Source organism: Mobula birostris, chromosome X, assembly GCF_030028105.1.
Source record: "Mobula birostris isolate sMobBir1 chromosome X, sMobBir1.hap1, whole genome shotgun sequence".
NCBI lineage: Eukaryota > Metazoa > Chordata > Chondrichthyes > Myliobatiformes > Myliobatidae > Mobula > Mobula birostris.
In genome coordinates this window covers 77,565,533-77,587,197 of record NC_092402.1, presented here as the reverse complement: position 1 = coordinate 77,587,197, position 21,665 = coordinate 77,565,533, and the positions used below count along the sequence as shown (strand labels likewise).

General features: G+C 39.5%; 1 protein-coding gene across 2 annotated transcripts in view; it reads left to right on the top strand.

Annotated features, from left to right (window-relative positions):
* Window positions 1–11,681, top strand: part of LOC140191461 (unconventional myosin-Id) — a 591,692-nt gene extending 580,011 nt beyond the window's left edge. For both annotated transcript variants that reach the window (XM_072248895.1, XM_072248894.1), the window contains one exon: window positions 7,416–11,681. In XM_072248895.1, coding sequence (XP_072104996.1) covers window positions 7,416–7,572 — 157 coding nt within the window. In that variant the 3' untranslated portion in view covers window positions 7,573–11,681. The remainder of the gene's footprint in view (window positions 1–7,415) is intronic.
* The last annotated feature ends 9,984 nt before the right edge of the window (window positions 11,682–21,665 follow it).

The following is a 21,665-nucleotide window of genomic DNA, read 5'->3' as shown; positions in this document are numbered from 1 at the left end:
GTTGACGATTCAGGCCAAGACCCTTCAGCAGGACTGGAAAGGAAGGGGAATGATCCTATTGATCATTCAAAGTCACATAGGAGGAAAGCTGGCTGAGAAATTGGTCTTTAACTAGCCTAACCAAGCTTTGAATTTAGTCTACACTGACATGCTGAAAAGCTCATCTTTCTGATGTATATAATGAAAAAAATTGAAGTGAACTTGGGTTGTCATGATCCAGGCTTTAGTGAGTATGAATATGCGTCATAGAATCTCCATTCTCCACTAATTGCAACTGAATTGCTAATTTCACTTTCTGCATCCTCCCACCACAAATCATCCTCTCCTGAATTCTCCAATCTTGGGATATTTTCTTCAGTGTTTAAAGCATCTGTGTTAGCTATGCCTTTGAGGTAGCATTTCTGAGACCTTCAGAAGTACAATTTCCAGTGACTTGAGAATGAAGTTCAGGCTGTTACTCTGTTACAGTCTTGGGGAAATGCCAGACTTCAGAGATCACCTCTTCCAGATGAGATCTTAAACAAAACCCTCATTCAGTCCCGTCAAGTTCTGACTCGTATGAGAAACCATAGATTTATCACTGCTGTCCTTCCCAATACTCAGATTATCACCAATATTACTAAAGCACTGAATATTGATCACTAAATCATTGTGGCTTCTGGGGCTTTGTTGTATGCAAATTGAAAGCTATATTCCACTATGTTTCTAAATCACTTTATTGACTGTAAAGCATGTTGGGACATCCTGAGATTGTGAAAGTTGCCGAATAAAATGAAAATTCTTTGTTCCTTTTAAATCTAAATGTATCACCTGTCCCTAGATTCCTAATTTGCAGAACTGTTAGTATTACAGTCCTCTGTCTTGGTCTGACAGGTTAAAGGAAAATTTGTTGTTTTAACTTCATCAAGGATGTGCTTCCAAGAGGCTTTGAAACATAAATTTCAGTAAAAAAATACTTCCTAAAACAGCTGGAGTAACTTTCTGAAACATGGGTTGTATTTACAACTTTGATGTTAAGAAATTAGTATTATCAATAATTCACTGTTACTTTTTTTTAAATCAAACTATGAGTCATAGTCATACAGCACAGAAGTAGGCCCTTCAGCCCAAATCGTCCATGACAGACATCCCACCTCTCCCAGAAGTTCCAGAAGTCTCCCGCATATCGATAGTGGCTCCCTGATGCCCAGAAATTATATACAATATCCCAGAAATAGATCTTTTCTGAGAGGGACAGCGAGCATCCTGATTGGTCTCTCTTCGTGCTAAGAGTGGTCCCCAATCACCGGGCCATGAGGAAACAATATGATTTGGCGATATGAGTCAGCTGCACCTTTCCTCATTCCCTGTCACGCACTTTTGAATTTGAACGCACGCGAGGTCATCAGTGACCCAAGACGTGCAAAGGAATGGGTCCGTGACCCATTTGTGAATGTCCCCAGTGAATCATCCATGTCAGCGTGGGAAAAAGATCAACTCCTCGAGCTTGCAAATGACGGTGGGCTGAAAAGTATGTTTGACATAACATCTCTGCCGGCATTCTGGATCAAAGACAAGGCTGAGTATCCTGAGATAGCCACGGAAGCACTGAAAACATTGCTTCCATTTCCAACATATCTCTGTGAAGCGGGGTTTTCTGCAATGAATGCAATGAAAACTAAATTGCGGAATAGACTGGACATAAGGAACCCCCTTCGAGTATCACTGTCTCCCATCACCCCTCAATGGGGCCGTGTTGTTGCAGGAAAACAAGCCCAGGGCTCCCATTGATTCAGCGATATTGTTGTGTGGCAATGATTTTATATGTTCATACGGGGAAAATATGCACTGTGTGTTTAATATCCAAACGGTACTTAAAATGTTATGAGGCGATTGACTTATCACCTATATTCCGGTTGCGATTAACACCCCCGCCCCCAGTCGGCCGATCTGGAAGAATATTGTCAATATCAAACCGGTCTGCGGTGCAAAAACGATTGCGGACCCCTGCTAAGTAGACCTATCAGTTTTCTCTGTGGGCGGGCTTTACAGCCGACCTCAAAAATAATGACAGTGTTGCTCGCTGCACTGTTTGCAACAGTGACTTTTCTATTGCCCATGGTGGGTTAAAATGTAAAAGACATATTGAGGTGAGTTTAACAGGTGTCATTTGTTCATTAGCATAGCTAACGTTATTTAAACTAGCTGGCCAGCTGCTAAGGAGCTACTCTATTGATGTCCTACGTGATGAGGCCAAACTCCCTGTAGACTTGCTTAAAGTTGTAATAGAATAAACATGATAATATAAGTACATATTTTAATGTCACATTTTCTGCATGTACCCAACTTGGTTTACAGATTAGACAAAATCACTAAACAAAGTATTACATACACCCTTGGGGGTCGACCGTGGGGGGGTGGGGATATGGGGTTGCAGGGGGTGGGGGTGCTACCTCCCTGAAATGAGTTTTTGCAGGGTGGGATGTCGACTTGAACTAGCCTCATTTGACCCATATCTCTCTGAACCTTTTCTTTCCATGTATAGTATAGTATCCATATCTTTCAAACACCTTAATTGTAGGACATAGAGAACACCGAGGGAGAAGGCTATATAATCAGCATTTTCATCATCTTGAAATTTAGTGTTGTGGTGGTGGAAAGAAGATTGAATCATATAAAGCAAAATTCTTCAAATGACTATCAATTTTCATTTTACAGTGCTGTGGGAACAAAAGAAAGAATTTTTAAAACACAGCAAAAACAGAGATAGGAGATAGACTAAAGTGAATAAGGGAGGTGAAAGAGATGGAAAGAAAATGCCTCTGAGCTGAAAGACCAAAGTATGTAAAGTCCCTTACACAGAACAGTTTTCAATTCAAAACACAACTATTGCCCATGCTCAAAACTTCACATTCAAAAAATAGATAATTTCTCTTTCAGTTTCATGTTGGCAGTTATTGGAAACTCTAAATTTCTTCATAGACAGGGTCGTGGGATGAGTCTGGGAATGCTGTATATACCAAGTCTGAAATGGCGTAACGGAAACTTCCCAATTCAACCTGCATTGTGTAAGAGAAGAAAAGCTTAATATCTGAGCTGACGCACCAGCTACTGTATATCAACAAAATACCCAATAAAATACCCAAGATGCTTAATGGAAGCATTAGCAGATAAAATTTCAACATGTAAAAATAGCCAACTGACTGTATTTGTTTGCTATTTCATTAATGTTCTAATTAAATATTGATAGACCCAGACGGGAGGGAGCTCTGTGGTCTAGAGTAAGATGGCTGAATTAAAATCATTGGGGAATATTAATACCAGAGGCAAAGAAAGCGGGCATGTCATTGTGATTGTTCATTTAGTTTGGACACATTAATTGTTACAGCCAATTCTCCACAATGTCAGCAGGCATTATTTATTTCTGTAACATTATGCAGAAATTATAACTGTTCTAATATTAATGACTGAATTTGCAATAGTGTTCTTACAGAACAAAGAAAGATAATTTATTGTTTTCATTCCATCCCTGTCCCAGAATCACTGAAATCTCTTCTATTTCTGATACTAGCTCAATAAACTTGCACTTCTTTTGACTGCAATTGCATAGCAAAGAAGAAATTAAAAGCCCAAATATCTGAATGAGTGAGTTAAGAGACAGTACTTAATTTTGAAAATTGAAGATCATGATGGAAATTGTTGCAATTTCCAATGTCTACATGCCAGTTTTTCATCAATTGTTCAAAAATGCTTCTTTTAGCATTTTTTTTAAAACCTTGAACCAATTGTCCTTGTATGCTGAACATAAAAAAGGCCTTTAACCAGGGCCAATTTTTGAAGCTGAAACAATGACAATGTAATTAGCCAATGTAAGATGTTGTTTATCATTTGAGCCAGGTTGATCTGTACACTGAGATGTACAAAATACACAAAACTGTTTAGTTCTGGATATATGGAGAGGAAAGGATTGTGCAGTAACTTGATAATTCTGTGGGTTTATTTCTAGGTTGTTGTAATTTTTTAAGTGATTTCAATAGTTCTTTCGGAACAGAGGAAATGTGTATATAGCTTGAGTATTACATCATTATGGCAGCACAGTAGCATAGTAGTTAGCACAATGCTTTACGGTACCAGTGACCCGGGTTCATTTCCTGCCACTATCTGTAAGGGGTTTATACGATCTCCCTGTGACCGTGTGAGTTTCCTCCAGGTGCTCTGATTTCCTCCCACAGCCCAAAGATGTACCAGTTGGTAGGTCAATTGGTCATTGTGAATTGCCCCATTATTAGGCTAGGATTAAATCGGGGGTTGCTGGGCGGCACGGCTCAAAGGGCCGGAAGGGCCTATTCCATGCTGTATCTCAATAAATAAATAAATTTTGTGTCATCATTGTTGCAATTTGCATATAGAAAGGATATATCAATACATTGTGCACATGGCCTGCTGATAATACATGTTTAATGGTGAAACAAGCTGGCAATTGCTTTGGACCAAAAAGAAGAAAGATGCTTTGCATAACTTGTTGCTTTGATGACTTGAGGCCAGTGGATTCTTTATCACCTGAATCAGAATCAGAATCAGGTTTAATATCACTGGCATATGTTGTGAACCTTGTTGTTTTGCAGCAGCAGTACATTACATTGTAATACATAGTAATAAAAACTATCAATTGCAATAAGAATATACTGTAAAAATTTTAAATTAAATAAGCAGTTCAAAAAGAGAGGGAAAAAATTACTGAGGAAGTGTTCATGAGTTCTTTGTCCATTCAGAAATCTGATGGAGGAGGGGGAGAAGCTGTTCCTGAAACACTGAGTGTGTGTTTTCAGGCTCTTGTACCTCCTCCCTGATGGTAGCAATGAGAAGAGGGCATGTCCTGGGTGATGAAGGTCCTTAATGATGGATGGCACCTTTTTGAGGCATCGCCTTTTGAAGGTGTCCTCCATAATGAAGTTGGCTGGGTTTCGACATAGCGCAGCTTTTTGCAATCCCATGCAGTGGCCCCTCCATACCAGATGGTGATGCAACCAGTTAGAATGCTCTCCACGGTACATCTGTAGAAACTTGTGAGTGTCTTTGGTGACATACCAAATCTCCTCAAACTCCTAATGAAATATAGTCACTGTCATCCCTTCTTTGTAATTACATCAATATCTTGGGCTCAGGACACATCATCAGAGATCTTGTCACTCAGGAACTTGAAACTGCTCATGCTTTCCAGTTCTGATTCTTGATGAGGACTGGTGGAGGTTACCTCAATTTACCCTTCTTAAAGTCCACAATCAGTTCTTTGGTCTTACTGATGTGTGCAAGGTTGTTGTTGTAACACCACTCAACCAGCTGATCTATCTCACTCCTGTATGGCTCCTCGTCACTATCTGAAATTCTGTCAGCAATAGCTGTGTCATTGGCAAATCTATAGATGTTGTGTACATGGCACCTGAGTGATCATTTGTATTTTTGAAGTTGGTGGGACAAATTATGCAAGTTGAAAAACTTTGAAGATGTCACAGAAAGTAAGCCTTGTTTGACAGCAGTCTTAGTGCAGCACCAATAGCAACCAATCATTCAACACCTGGATGTTACCAAGAGCCAGTAAAATTTGACTTATTAGTCAGCAGTTAAAGTTTTCTGAATTTTATGAGTACTCCTGATTTTGATACCAAACCACGTTTAAAAATTCACAAAGGCTCAGAAAATACACGATATTCAAATAAAGTTAATAATTTTTATCTTGTTGGTGCTTTTTTGTATGTACCCTCACTCTGCTCTAGGATAAATATTAAATGGTGTCAGTGCTTAATAATAGCAAGTGTGTCCTACAAGTATCTGCTATACCCTAGCATGCTGTCTTAATCCGGTCTCAAACCAGCAGTAGAAATCAATCTTTCTTTTGCTTTGAGATGTTATAACAGGATTTCAACCTTTTTAACTTGAAGATGTGCCTAATTAATTAATCCCTGTGGGGCTATCATGCATTGCTTTGCAAGACTGCCATAATCCAAGCCAATTTCCATTTATTCACTGCTAATTGTAATTTTAAATCAAAATGTGCATATCTGTTTGTCCTAATGCCATTGCAATTAAAATAAAACCACAAAAGGCAACGTATTAAAGCTTCACCATCCTTGATCATGCAGCTGTTTGTTTTAGAAATGTTGCCGGAAAATTTTCCGGTGCTATCCCTTTTAATAAGACCAGAGCGACAGCGCTAACGATAGTGATCAACGGTGAGGGGGACAGGCAGGAGATTCTATGGTCGCTGAAGAGACATTACGATGGTGTGTTGCCTCCCGAGTGCCAGGGTCACAATGTCTCAGAGTGGCTGCAGGAGATCCTCAAGGGGGAGTGTGATCAGCTAAAGGTTGTTGTACGTGTTGGTACAAGCGACATAGGTGGAACAAGGGATGATGTCATGCAAAATGAGTATAGTGAGTTACAAAACCTTGAGGGTAGTGATCTCAAGATCAGAATCAGATTCAGGTTTAATATCACTGGTATATGTTGTGAAATTTGTTGTTTTGTGGCAGTAGTACAGTGCAATGCATAATAAAAACATTAATTGTAATAAGAAATATGTATAAATGTTAAATAAGGAGTACAAAGCTGGACAACAAAAAATTGTGAGGTAGTGTACATGTGTTCATTGTCTGTTCAGAAATCTAATGGTAGTGGTGAAGAAGATTTCCAAAAAAGTTAAGTGTGTGCCTGTACTTCCTCTTTTATGATAGCAATGTGAAGGGGGCGTGTCGTGGGTGATGGTGTCCTTAGTGATGGATGCTGCCTTTTGAAGATGTCCTCAGTGCTGGGGAGACTAGTGCCCATGATAGAGCTGGCTGAGTTTACAACTTCCTGCAGCTTTTTCCTATCCTGTGCGGTGGCCCCTCCATACCAGAGGATGATGCAAACAGTTAGAATGCTCTCCACAGTATATCTATAGAAATTTGCTGGAGTCTTTGGTGACATACCGATTCTCCTTTAACTCCCCTCCGTGTACTCCTAGGTACATGGAGGTGAGGGGCTTGGAGGGTTACGGGCTCAAAGCTGAAAACTGCGACCAGCAAAGAGGATGCTATGGTCAGAATGGACCACTTGATCCAGAGGGTCTGTTTCTGTGCTCTGTTCCTCTATGACAAAACTACAGACTTTAAGTAATTGCCAAATTGTTTGGCTGGATTTGGAGTGAATACCTGTTCCTATTTTGTTGTTATTAAGAACTTATTGCTAAAAAGTATAAATGTCACATCCAAGAGGATTGAAGGAGTGTGTTTCTGTCGCAATTTTGATAATGGTGTTAGTTTTTCTTTTGCATACTCATTATATGTTAAGATAAAATAAATGTTATATTAATGACAATGTTTATTCAACATCCAAACGTATCTTAGAAACATCTAAATCAGCCATTTTGATAAAATATTTTTCTCTCCCATTTCTAGTGAGAAAAGGAACTTTCAGGTGAAGGCATGTGATCCCGTTCAGTGTTTCATGCATGGCAAGAAGTACACCATCATTGTGGAGACCAAAATCAGCCAGTCGCAGCCTGACTTCACCAGGACTCGCTCAGGATTCATCCTTGCCTGGCCTGGAAATTAAGTGCCTTTTTTTATTCAGCACAAGTCCAGAATGCCCTTCAAATTCACCTGGAAGAATCCAGCATGAATGATGGAAAAGGGGGCGTGTCTGGTTCACATTTAGAAATATAAACATTCGTGCTGCAGAAATACTTTCCAGTTGATATGCCTCTTCTGACTGATCTGCATTAACCTCTTTGTTGTATTTAATATTTCTTGACCGGCTTCCAGCTGAAATCACTTTGTCTCTTTTGTCTATCATGAGTTTTGCCTCGATCTCTTTAATCATGATGCAGGCTCTGGTCTAGTTTTTCAGGGTTATAAACCTTTGCACTTGCTATTTATTTTTTTATTTAAACATTTTAACGCAATTTTAATAATGGAGAAAGAGAGGGAGCAAATTCTTCCTTATGAAAATGCTTAATTATTTTCAGTCTGTAAACTCACAGACCATTATAAAGTGAACTGTTCTTAGGGTAACTCTCATGCTTCAAATGTTCATCTAATATTCCATATTTAGGTTCAAATTTCTGCTAATCATAGCTTCTTTCTCATGTCAGGCCAAACAGAGACTGTTGCAATTCTGATAGGATCTCTGCAAATCTGTGGGCAGTTTGATTACATGCCAAGCAGCCTGCCTTTTCTTGCGTACTATGTTAAATGAGCAAAAACCTTGAACTTGCAAGGTCCTTTTTTTGCCATTTTTTAATCTAATTTTAAAGAGGTTTTTGTCATGTCAGTCACACTGTATAACTTTCAATCAAACTTAGAATCAATCTTGGTTTTACGGAACGTCAGGTTTGTGTCTTATCACCCCTATGCCAACATTGCAATAGACACAAATATATTCACACATTTTTGAAGTGTTGTGCTGACTTCTTCAATTCAGATGCTGGCGAATGTGCTGTTTTCACCACAGCATCTGCTAACAATAGCATATCCTGATGAAGCGAGACTTTCAACTACTCATAAATGAACCTATATTCATAGCCAGAATTCATTTTATCACAAGATTTGACATCATCTTATTTAAATCTTCTTTTGGGGACAGTTTGTTTCCTCTGTTTTAATTCCCCTTCCATTAACTCTGTCTAGAGTCCCAACTTGGGGTTAATGGTATGGTTCCATGGTATAAAGAAAGTTGGGAACCCCTGGCTAGACCAATGCCTCTGCTGTTGAAGGGGTGAACACAGGGTTCGGTCTCAGGGTAAGTTCATCGCTACCTGTAGCTGGCTACTAGGTGGTAGTAGACACTGCCCCCCCCCACCTTTCCCCTTCCCACTTATATACCCGGGTCCCATTATCTCCAGTGCCGCTCTAGTTGATAAAACTGCAATCATAAGAATACAGAAGGACGGATATTTCCAGTCATTTACGCAATACTAATTCAGCACAGCTATTTACAATGCAAAGCCACTATGCCTTGTCCAGTAGACCTCCATTTTTTAGAGCTATATCTCTATTGCTTAGTGACAGGGATAATGCATGACCAGCTTAGATGCTTACCAAGCTCTAGTCCTCCGTATATAAGGGGAGGTTTTACATTCTGCAATTTATTTGTTCATTTGACTCCTGAAAAGTGAATAAATTGTCTCAAACTTGTTTTCACATGTCAAAAGCCCCCAGTGAAGTAGTGGTGTCTCCCGATTATGGAATAATGCCTACTACACAGTAGGTAAACGTAGATGCTCTACTAGTTATAGAATATAGTCCATGGCAGAGCAGATAAAGAGACAGCGGGTCAAATTTCTGCAGGGTTTCCCTTTCTCTGCCCAGGAGATTAGAAGAAGTCTCCAAAAAAGAAATAATTTCCGCTGTTTCTTGAGGGCTCACTGTGAAAGTTGGAAGGGGAGATCAGAAGAAAATCAGGTGAAAATGTTAAAAGTGTCAGTCAAGGATTGAAAGTAAAGCAAAAGTCTTCTAAGTCTTATTCCAGATCATGCCTGAGGAATAGAGTCCCCTTCCATCCCTTCCAAGATTATTTAACTTGACCAGCTCGACCTTTTACAGTTGGCTGTAAAACTTGCTCATTAATTCCTGTGGTGCCAACTTCATCAGATCAAGTGGCTAATTATGATGTTCTTTGAATCTTGCTGTGTAAAAACTGGGGTTTGCATTTGCTTGAAAAAGGCTGTATTTCATTGGCTATCAACAGCTTAGGGTTCTCCTGGAATGTGCAGTAATGCAAAGTATACATTCATTCCTTCAGGAACTTTGCAGTCCACAAAACACACTGTCCTTTAAAAATCATAGCAGCTGGTGCATAAAGAACCTTTGCACAGCTGAAATTCAATCTTACCTGGAAATGCAACCACTGAAATTTCACAAGTGCATTTAAACCACTTCCCTCCTGTGAGTCAAAGGCTTCAGTGATATCATTTCCTCTGATTATTAGTTTATGCTACGTTTTTCAATTTATTGGATAGGTTTAATCTGTGACTGCCCATCTGCAGATCCTTGACCATGCAGTCAAACAACAAATGCTAAATCATGCAATAGGCTCATTGTCGAATCAGTAATCCCATCCGATTCAGGTTAATGACTGCGACTGACTGGACAGTGTTTCTTATTTTTTAAAAGTAAAGGAAAACTGCACTGTAGTTCAGCTGATTATTAAAAGAACTAGATTCCTTTGAGTAAAAAATGTTCACTTAAATAGACTCAGCTGGACTATCTTTTTTAATAATAGGTAGCTGAATGTGAATGAGACTTCCAGAACTCTGGCCTTTTATTATGTAGTTTATGCATAGTTGACACCAGAGAGTCATAGAAAAGTACAGCACAGAAACAGGCCCTTTGGCCCATCTAGTCAGTGCCGAACCAAATTTAATAAGCCACGTTTTGCACATACTGAAGTAATATCAGAGAACTATTACATCTTTTGAAAAGTGGATTGTCTAGAAGGTTCACTCTGATCAAATGCCTGTTTTAAATGTACCATTTTTGGAAAGTTTGGCTCAAATGAAAAGAAATGATGGATTTTATTATTTGTTTCTCCCCAGAAAAATCATTTCAAATCTCTAAACATTGTTACTAATTAATTTTGAGCTATATCCCAATGAAAAAAAATAATGACCAAAGATATGTATGTATATTGTACACACTGACACATGCTTGTCATCAGGCATTCCTTGATGATTATTTATTTAGCTGCACTGAAAATGTTTGATCCATCTTCAATAACCTGCGATGTTGTGTGGAATAGCGAAGGCTTTAACTACCTGTGAAGGTTTCTTTTTTTTTGCCTTACAGAGCTCATGCTTGATGTGTTCTGCTAGATGGTGATTCTATCTTGATTTGATTTACACCAATGAACTGCTGTTTTCTTCTGACAGATTTTACGCTTGCTGGCATCTCCAATAATTGACTTGAGTCAAACTACAATCTGCAACCTGGTTGCAAAGCTTGAGAACATTGTTTTTTTGAAAATGGTCACCACCCAAAGGACTGTAAAGGTATCAGATACTGACAAAGCAAACAACATTCTTATTTTGTGTTACAGTTCAAGAGTTGAAGAGGTTGCAAGGGACACATATTGTGATGGAGGGGAGTTGTAGTGTCACTGGCAACAAGGAAAAAATTAACTCAACATTTGGTACTTTCTCACCCCCCTCATGTGCTAACATATCAGCTTTAGTGTTGGGCAGGTATCTAAAACATGTTTATTTTATACTTAATATCTGATTTTCCCTAAACAAATATATTTGCAAGAACAGGTGGGTTGGCTGAAAGAACATCAAATATGCAATAAATTGTGCCAGCAACACATGCAGTTGTTCAAGTGCCTTTATTGTTGAGAATTCTAGTCATTGAGACCTGAGATCTTTTGTATCAGCATCTTAGATATTACCAATTGTAATAAAATGATGTATTTAATCACGGATGTATCATGTATAAATCAACTTTACAGAATTCAGATTAAACCAAATATGGATAATTACAATATCAGAAGCATAATTTTGATGATGTTTTGATTAAATCAAAGTTATGGTGCAATTTTATTTGATATACTTTTTGATTTGTAAATTAGTGTTTCTGAAAAGCTTTGTCCCATCGTAGCCTTTATGGGCTATTCAGTAATTTACTTAACTTTCATAAATGCTTAAAATGTTCCACACAAGAAAAAATAATTAGTGCTTTCATTAAATAAAAACATTCCTTAAAGTTCTGTCAAGTAGTGATTCTTTCATGATTAATGCGGTGTAGGCGCATTTGTAAAACAAGGTATAACTATCCATGCAGACTGAAACATAGAGCAGACAAACCCTTCCCTCTATTCTTTATATGGTGAAGTCTCAAGATATGGTGGGCAAACAGCCAATTGTGTTTGGTATTAAGGAGCTTTCTTAAAGCGAGAAACATCATAAACATCAGGGAAAGATTAAAACAAGATGTTGTACATTGAAAGGTAAAATGGAAAAAATAAGTTTTACAATCCAATGGAGGAAACAGGATAAGACTAAACAAATAAATTTGTATTGGTTGAGAGCAGGAAGATGGTCTGAGAAGAGACAGTATGTAGGATGTCTAATTTCTACCACAAAATACTGACTAAGAAAGCAACTCCAAATGGGGCTGACTGTAGGCGTAACGGTAAAGTAATGAGACAAGTAAAGGGCAAAAACACAGCTGTTGGTCTTGGTTAACAGGTAACAAACTCCAGCTTGTAGTTAAATCACAACATCCATTTTTCCTTGTCTTTCTGCAGGAGGTGTGGCAGACAATGATGAGCTCTCAGACTTTAGACCAATAGTTGCAGAGCCAAGCATGTAGTCAGTTTTCATGCATACAAAACTTCCAGAGCAATATTGTAGAGTCAAGTATCACGGAATCCAGGCCATTATACCACCAAGTCCGTGTCAATCATCCGTATCACGTTTTATCTTCCCCACATTCCAATTAATTGATCCAGATTCCATCACCAGGGAATTAAACGTGGCCAATCGTCCTACGTACATGACATTAGGATTTAATTTATATAGTTGCTTAAATAATTATTTCTATTCATATAAAAAATAAAAGCAGAAGTTGGCCATATGTCCCCTAAGTGTCCTTCCTTTCTATTAGATTGTGATTTGTTCATTGACCTTCACTTCACTTTTTCCCAATCCAAACAGTTATTGGTTCACCTACAATCCAAAGGTAGAACAACTCAGACTTGATGAGTGTATTTAATGTTTGAACATCTATAACTGCCTAGATGTTGAATTCTAAAACTTCATAAATCTGAGAGTGAAAATTCCTCCTCATCTCTTTCATGAGACCACCACACTTCCTTCATTCCAGACTCCCCCACAAGGTGAAGTATTTTAATGGGATCTACTCTATTAAGTCCACTCTATATCTCCCAGACAGAATATTTCTCACTTTTCTGAACTTCAGAGATGGCATACTTAATTGGCTGAAACCAGCTCATTGTTAAATCATCCAACTTACTGACAACCTCCATGGAAGTGAATTCTCACTCTGACCTGCACATCTCTCAGCTGGATGTTATGGTTGGCCTTCATCTTTGGCCAATCAAATTAATCAGTACAGTTCTTTTAGGGAAACCCTTTCTGAAGACGTACTGTAGGTACAAGCATTAAATGCCACCCACATCCTAAGAACAAATAGAAATGCATACTGCTGACCACATTGCGTCGTAAGGTAGAATGATCCTGTAAGAACATACAAACGTACTTCATGTAAATTAACGTCAGGGCTTGGGGAATTCTGATATCAAGGCCTCCAGCAGGAAATGAATTGTGAAAACAGAGTCAGCAACAATGCCATGTTTGTATTGGAAAATCAGATTTCCAACTCCCCAGGAGCATTTTATGAATCATTAAATCAGGAACTCTTCGACATTTGGTCTGCTTGTTTCCAATATTAAGCCAAAATCTCTTTTTAAACTAAAGTGAGCTAAACATCCTGTGATGTGGGTTTACCCAAGTATTTGACTTGCTGCAGATCTACTTGGCCACTCACCACGCTATCTTACCTTGCCAACAATTGTGTATCTAAAAGAGAAATATAAACAGAAATTGCTGGAAACATGCAGCAGTTCATGAAGCATCTCTGGAGAGAGAAATAGAGATAACGTTTCAGCTCTGATGAAGGGTCCTCACCTTGAGAGTTGGTTGTTAATGCACACGACACATTTCACTAGATGTTTTGACATTCACATGATAAATGGATGCATAGCACCAGAAAAGGTATAATGGCTGCACACCTTAGGTAGAACTCCATTCTGCTGTCTGCCTGGTCCCTGTGAACTTCTCACCACCAATGCCAAGTCTTCTTCTCACTGAACAGACTGGGCAAGCAAAGAGAATAAAATACCTCAGGAGTAATTGTGGCCCAGTCAGATCTTCTAATTCCCAGTCTGGTTAGGGCCATATTTAACTTTACACCCTCGTGCTACTCAGAGATTTATATCTGGAACAGCAGGGTACAGGATTATTGGAGACAGATTTGTCATTGGATAGCACTGTGATACAGTAATATGCCCCAAACATGACCTACCCAGATGATGTCAAGGACAAGTTCTATGAAGAACTGCACGCAGTTATTGCTACTGTTCCCGAAGTGGTCAATATCGGTGACTTCAATGCAAGAGTAGGCCCTATCAACACCTCCTGATATGGGGTCATTGGCATTGCAACAGCAATGGTCTTCTACAACTCCAGACATGTGCCGAACATGAGTTGCTTTTCACCAACACTATCTTCTGCCTTCCCACCTATAACAGGACTTTGTGGATGCATCCCCACTTTAAGCACTGACATCTAATTGACTGCATCATCGTCAGGAAAGGAGACAGGCAGGATGCATTAGGGTGACAAAATCTATGTGCAGTGCTGAATGCTGGACAGGCCATCATCTCATTGGTTCTAAACAGAATACCCATATCCAGCCCAAGAGTCACCCACAAGGAAAGAAAGCCCCAAGATGGCTGAAAAGCAGTAACATAAAGCAGACTTATGTTCACACTCTTGAAGATCACTTAATCTTCACCAACTGGACAATCAGAATATGGAAATTGCTTGACCAATCTTTTGAGAGCTGATCTACAACACTGCTACAGAGATTTTGGGGCTTGCTACCAGAAAGCACATGGACTGGTTTGATGAAAGCTGTGTTGACATCAAACAACTGCTGGATGAGAAACATCATCTCCACAAAGCTTTCCTCAGTGACCCTAAGTTCATCTCAAAGAAGAATGTCTTCAATAACATACAAAGGACTATACAACACAAACTGCACCAGATGCAGGATTCCTGGCTGAGCAATAAAGCTGAGGAGATTGAAGAATTGCAGATAGGTATGATTTAAGGAACTTCTACGTTGCACTAAAAGAAGTCTATGGCCCCACATGGGGACACACTGAACATGGACAAAGAGTAAATTCTTCATAGGTGGGCTGAGGTAGGAAACTTTGTCACATGGTGTGAGCAGAATTATCTGCAGCTTAATGTGAAAAAGACTAAGGAGCTGGTGGTAGACCTGAGGAGAGCTAAGGTACCGGTGACCCCTGTTTCCATCCAGGGGGTCAGTGTGGACATGGTGGACGATTACAAATACCTAGGGATACGAGTTGACAATAAACTGGACTGGTCAAAGAACACTGAGGCTGTCTACAAGAAGGGACAGAGCCGTCTCTATTTCCTGAGGAGACTGAGGTCCTTTAACGATGCTGGACGATGCTGAGGATGTTCTACGAGTCTGTGGTGGCCAGTGCTATCCTGTATGCTGTTGTGTGCTGGGGCAGCAGGCTGAGGGTAGCGGACACCTACAGAATCAACAAACTCATTCGTAAGGCCAGTGATGTTGTGGGGATGGAACTGGACTCTCTGACGGTGGTGTCTGAAAAGAGGATGCTGTCCAAGTTGCAAACCATCTTGGACAATGTCTCCCATCCACTACATAATGTACTGGGTGGGCACAGGAGTACATTCAGCCAGAGACTCATTCCACCAAGATGCAGCACAGAGCGTCATAGGAAGTCATTACTGCCTGTGGCCATCAAACTTTACAACTCCTCCCTTGGAGGGTCAGACACCCTGAGCCAATAGGCTGGTCCTGGACTTATTTCCTGGCATAATTTACATATTACTATTTAACTATTTATGGTTTTATTACTATTTATTATTTATGGTGCAACTGTAATGAAAACCAATTTCCCCCGGGATCAATAAAGTATGACTATGACTATGACTGTGACTATCCACCTGTGACACCACTTTCAAGGAAGTGTGGATCTGTATTCCCAGATCCTTTGTTCTGCTGCACTCCTCTGTGCCTGACTGTTCTGACTGTGTAAGTCCCACCCTGGTTTGTCCTGCCGAAGTGGAACACCTCACACTTGTCTGCATTAAATTCCAACAGCCATTTTTCAACATGTACATAATGGTGCACTTACAGCTCAGAGTATAATTTCTAAGTCAACCTTCCAGTAATAAAACACTTGCTGTGCTCGGTTACCTCCATGATCCAGCCCCTGCCTAAGTAATCTTCTTCATTTGTCTGAGAACTCTGATTTCCAGTTGTGGCCATTTTTTTTCTAACTGTGACATATTTCATTCAATGACGTTATGTTATATCATGTCAGCCGTGCAGGCACCAACCTCTCAGCCCCTTTCTCTTTCTCTAAGACCGAACTTGATGATCACACTTTAATCCTTATTTTTTCCTTTACTGGCTCTGTGTTTTTTTTTCTCTCTGAAACACCTTGGGACATTTACTGTCAGGATTGTTAAGAGATTTGTAAGAAGCAGCTGCATTAGGAAAAATGGAGGAAAGATGCTACTTTAATCTGTCTGAAAACATCTCTGGCACCTGGTTCGGTAACATCTGATGGTGCTCAAATTTACTTCTGTTGTGATCTTTTCCATTTCTGAACCTTATGTTCGGTTTATTGAGGATCATTCCTTAAATTAATGCACCTTGTCTGTGGGAGTAGGTCAAAGCATGAAAGTAAAACCATATCCTTAAACCAAATCATTTCTCAACCTGAGCTGTATGGATGTTGCATCAGCAAGGAGAAGAAGAAATATGTAGTGGGCTTGGAGTTGGCCTCAAGCCAAGACTGTCTCTTGGTTCCCCCTTGCACAATGAGAAAAGACCATGCTTACATTGCCAAGCAACATGAACAAAAAAAACAGAGGATGTAAAATACAAAAAAGAACTTATTAGCATATCTCCATAGCAACAATGAAGCAAATACATTGGTTCTTCTATCATATTATTTCTTTCATTATCCCACATCCACAGCTCACAGAGGAGTTTAGAGGGTTGCTGGAATGGCCAGGGGAATCCTGTTACAAAACAGCACCACCATATTAACAGCTGCAAGTAGACACAAACACTGGCATACAGACTGTGAGTCACCGCACGCATCAGGGCACCTTCCTCTCTTTACGTGTGACGAGAGCATTTGGCAACATCTATCTTCTAACTAGTCTGTTTCACTTCCCCCATTCTGGCTGACAGCTTAGCTTTCTTAACCTATTTAGCAAACTCTGTCTCTCTATTTGCTGCCCGTCAAAATCAAGGCTCCTCGGAACACAGCCTTCCTCCAAGTTATTATAAATTCACCTCATGAATTGTCAAATTCTCCAACATTGTTAAAGGGAAGCTCCCTACTTAAAAGTTCATGTCAGTTTTACTCTTTTTCAGTCAATTCAGCTAATCTAATAGGAATCTTGCCACTCTCAGGTTCAAATCCACTCCACGAATGACATCGGTAATCAAGGTTAAAACAGGGCAGTACTCTGGCGCTGCTGCATCATCAGGTGTTTGTCCAACCAGATGAACATTGGATATCCCTTTATCTTACAGGTTTCCTTGCTACCCTCACCTGCATCCTGGCTGCAGCATCAGGTACAAATTACCAGCTTATTCATCTCATTTTCTTTTTGTGGGCTCTTTGACAATTTTGCAACATCCCAAAGCACTTTGCTGCCTATTAGTACCTTCAAACAGAAATCACAACCCATACCTTTCCTCATAACAAGTTCCAACAACTTCCAATTCTCCATTTTAATCACGGTTATTGATGCTTCTTTGAAATAATACCAGAACGAGTTTTATGATGTGAACCAACATTAATGTTTTGCCCAGAAAGTAAATTTTCAATGTGGAATTCTCCCTCAGGCTGGACTCATGATGTCTGTGGCGTTTTCTGTGTTCAGATCTCCGGAGGAGAATCTCAATTTCTAGCCTTGTGAGTGGTGACCAACTGAATCACAGCTAAAACTAGTACTGAATGCCATGCTTGTTTGTTTGTTTATTTATTTATTTATTTATTTTTTTGTTTGTTTGTTTGTTTGTTTATCTATTTTTACCTTTAGAGGTACAGCGCAGAATAAGCCCTTCCGGCTCTACAAGGCATGTCACCCTAGCAACCCCTGATTAACCCTAACCTAATCACGGGACAACTTACATTGACCAATTAACCTACCCAGTAGGTCTTTTGGACTGTGGGAGGAAGCTCACACATTCCACAGGGAGGACCAACAACTCCTTCCAGATGACATCAGAATTGAACTCTGAACTCCAACACCCTGAGCTGTAATAGCATCGTGGTAACCGCCACACTGCCATGGTGCCCTTGTCCAAGTGATGACAGTAACTGGAAGGCAAAGATACTTCGCTCGAAATGGTTTGAGACTTCCTGAGGAATCTGTGGCTTCCTATGATGACAACTTATGTGAGGGCATGATTCCTGGTTTTATTCTGCAATGGCCCAGATCCAACCTTCATTCCTATTCCTACTTTCCAAACATTATTCCTGCCTAGCTACTCCAGCAAATCCCTTTATTGTTCTAAACACCTTGAATGGATCAACCTCAAGAGAATATAAGGCATGCTGCTCTTCTGCTCAACTTCGAATGTCTGCTGGATGGGTTTGAACAAAAACTCCATATATGGAAGCACCTCTTCCTCATTTTTGAATTCCAACCATCTTATTAAAATGAAGGTTGGTAGTTTCTTGTTTAGTAGGGGTGTCAAAGATTGCGGGGAGAAGGCAGGAGAATGGGGCTGAGAGGGAAAATAAATCAGCCATGATAGAATGTGGAACAGACTCAATGAGCTGAAAAGTCTAATTCTGCTCCTATGTCTTATAATAAACCACTACGTAAACAGACTTTCTTTTGGTTTGTCCACCTGACATATTCATAATTTCCAAACCAGATCTCTACCACACACGCAGGAATGCTCCTTTCACAAGTTTTCACATATTTGCCCTGAACTCTTCTTCCTTCAGTGGAACTGTCTAGATTGGGATTGGTCATTACAAAATTTAAAAAAACAGAAATTCCTGGGGATACACCACAGGTCGGGCAGCAACTGTGGAGAGAGAGGCAGAGATAAAGTTACAGATCAATCACCTTTCACTGGCAAGAGAAACAGGTCGGTGATCCTTTATCAATTCTGACAAAAGATCATCGATCTATAACTTTGTTTCTCTCCGCAAATGTTTTTTTAAATTTATGTTTGTTTTTTTTATTTCAGGCTTTTCAGCAGCTTCAGTATTTTAGGGTTAAATATTCATATGTACAGTAATTAACTTAAACAATGCAAAATGGATGGACACATCAGGTCTGCACTGAGCAGTTACAGGTTAAATGACACATGAAGTCTTTCTGCCTTTCAAATGGAGATAGTTATCTTACAAGGGCACTTCAATTTTGTAGAAAAGTGGGAATTTTTGTGCATGCTCCTGAATAATAAATCACTAGAATGGATTATTTGGACATTGCCGCTATTATTTCTACACCCTTACCATGTGCTATTTTCTTCAGATATCCAAAACTGCTGAATAATAAGTCTTATTTCAACCTCACGGAAACAGAACTCTTGTTTGCTTGGCTTAAAATCTGTTTTTATGCAAATTGTTTTAAAACACCCACTTTGGAGATAAAGAGTTGACAATCATTTGGATTACTTAATTAATTGAACCAGAATTTTTGCAAAGTAAGTTAGAAATGAATTATTATTTTTATAAAGGATTAAATTAACATTTCTAAAAAACTTATCTTTATCTTTTGCTTCACTAAAGAATATTCTCAATAGGACCATACCCTTTTGCCGAGTTTTCAGCTGCTGAACCAGATTTAACACTTCCTAATGGAATTGTTGGGGAAAGAAGTATCCTGTGCCACACATTTCACAGCTGTTTGTTCAAATGCCATCAGTGCTAAGTCAGCTGGCCTCCATGGTGTTGTGAGCGGAGGATGAGTGGATGGATAGTTGGGGGAGGGAGGGTCTCTGATTTATGTCAGTGTCAGTATGCCCGAGCAACAAAACGTCAGCCACTTCTTTTCTGTATTGAAGGGCCCAACCAACATTCCCTCTCATTTTTTTTATATATAGCTGCCCAAGACCAACCATTCAGTTTACATGGCCTGAAGACTATGCGGCACTTTAGTTTTGTTTGTAACATACACTCTATGAATATTCAGAATGAAAATTTAAAAATCACATACTTTTGATTTTATTAAGTGAAGGATATAATGAAATACAGTACAATAAGGAAAATATTTCACGTTGCATTCAGCGGGCTGGCGGTTTATTACCAATGAGCTACTGACTTGCATTCTGTGTTTATTGTTACAATTTGTAACAGTCCTATAACTTGAAACACTGACATTGTAAATACGTTGAAGCAATGAAATGTTTCAAAGTAAACGTGTGGTACATTCATTATTTAGAAATTTATGGATTATATTCATTTACACATTACAGGGCATTGCTGGCATTGGGAGCTGAATGTCCAAGGACATACGGTGTATCGGAAAGATAGGTTAGTAGGCAAAGGGTGTGGTGTGGCCCTGTGTATAAGAAATAATATTAAATCATTAGAAAGGGATGACATAGAAGGTGTAGGGTCTCTATGGGTTGAGTTAAGAAATGGCAAGGGTAAAAAGACCCTAATGGCAGTTGTATACAGGCCTCCAAACAGCAGCCGGGATGTGGATTACAAATTACAGCAGGAGATAGAAAACGCATGTCAGACGGGCAATATCATGGTAATCGTTGGGGATTTTAACATGAAAGTGGATTGGGAAAACTAGGTCAGTACTGGACCTCAAGAGAGAGAATTTGTAGAATGTCTAAGGGATGGCTTTTTAGAACAACTTGTTGTTGAGCCCACTAGGGGTGTTGAGCAATGATCCAGAGGTGATAAGAAAGCTTAAGGTTAAGGAACCCTTAGGGAACAGTGATCACAATATGATCGAGATCACTTTGAAATTTGAGAAGGAGAAACTAAATTCCAATGTGTCAGTATTTCAGTGGAATAAAGGAAATTACAGTGGCATGAGGGGGGGACTGGCCGAAGTTGACTGGAAAGGGACACTAGCAGAAAGGACAGCAGATCAACAATGGCTGGAGTTTCTGTGAAAAATGGGGAAACTGCAAGACAGATATATTCCAAATAAGAAGAAATTTTCGAATGGAAGAAGGACACTACTGTGGCCGACAAGTGAAGTCAGAGCCAAAGTAGAAGCAAAAGTGAGGGCATACAAGGAAGCCAAAGCTAGTGGGAAGATAGAGGATTGGGAAGTTTTTAAAAACTTGCAGAAGGAAACTAAGATCATTAGGAAGGAAAAGATGAATTATGAAAGGAATCCGGTGACTAATATCAAAGAAGATACTGAAAGCTTTTTTAAGTATATAAGGGGTAAAAGAGAGTTGAGGGTAGATATAGGACGAATAGAAAATGATGCTGGAGATATTGTAATGAGAGATGCAGAGATGGCAGAGGAACTGAACGTGTATTTTACATCAGTCTTCACAGCGGAAGACATCTGCAGTATACCAGACATTCTAGAGTGTTGAGGAAGTGAAGTATGTGCAGTGAAAATTACGACTGAGAAGGTGCTCAGGAAGCTTAATGGTCTGAGGGTGGATAAATCTCCTGGACATGATGGAATGCACCCTTGGGTTCTGAAGGAAGTAGCTGGAGAATGTGGAAGCATTAACAATGATAGATTCTGGTATTATACTAGACGACTAGAAAATTACAAATGTTACTCCGCTATTTAAGAAGGGTGAGAGGCAGCAGAAAGGAAACTATAGATCTGTTAGCCTGACATCAGTGGTTGGGAAGTTGTTGGAATTGATTGT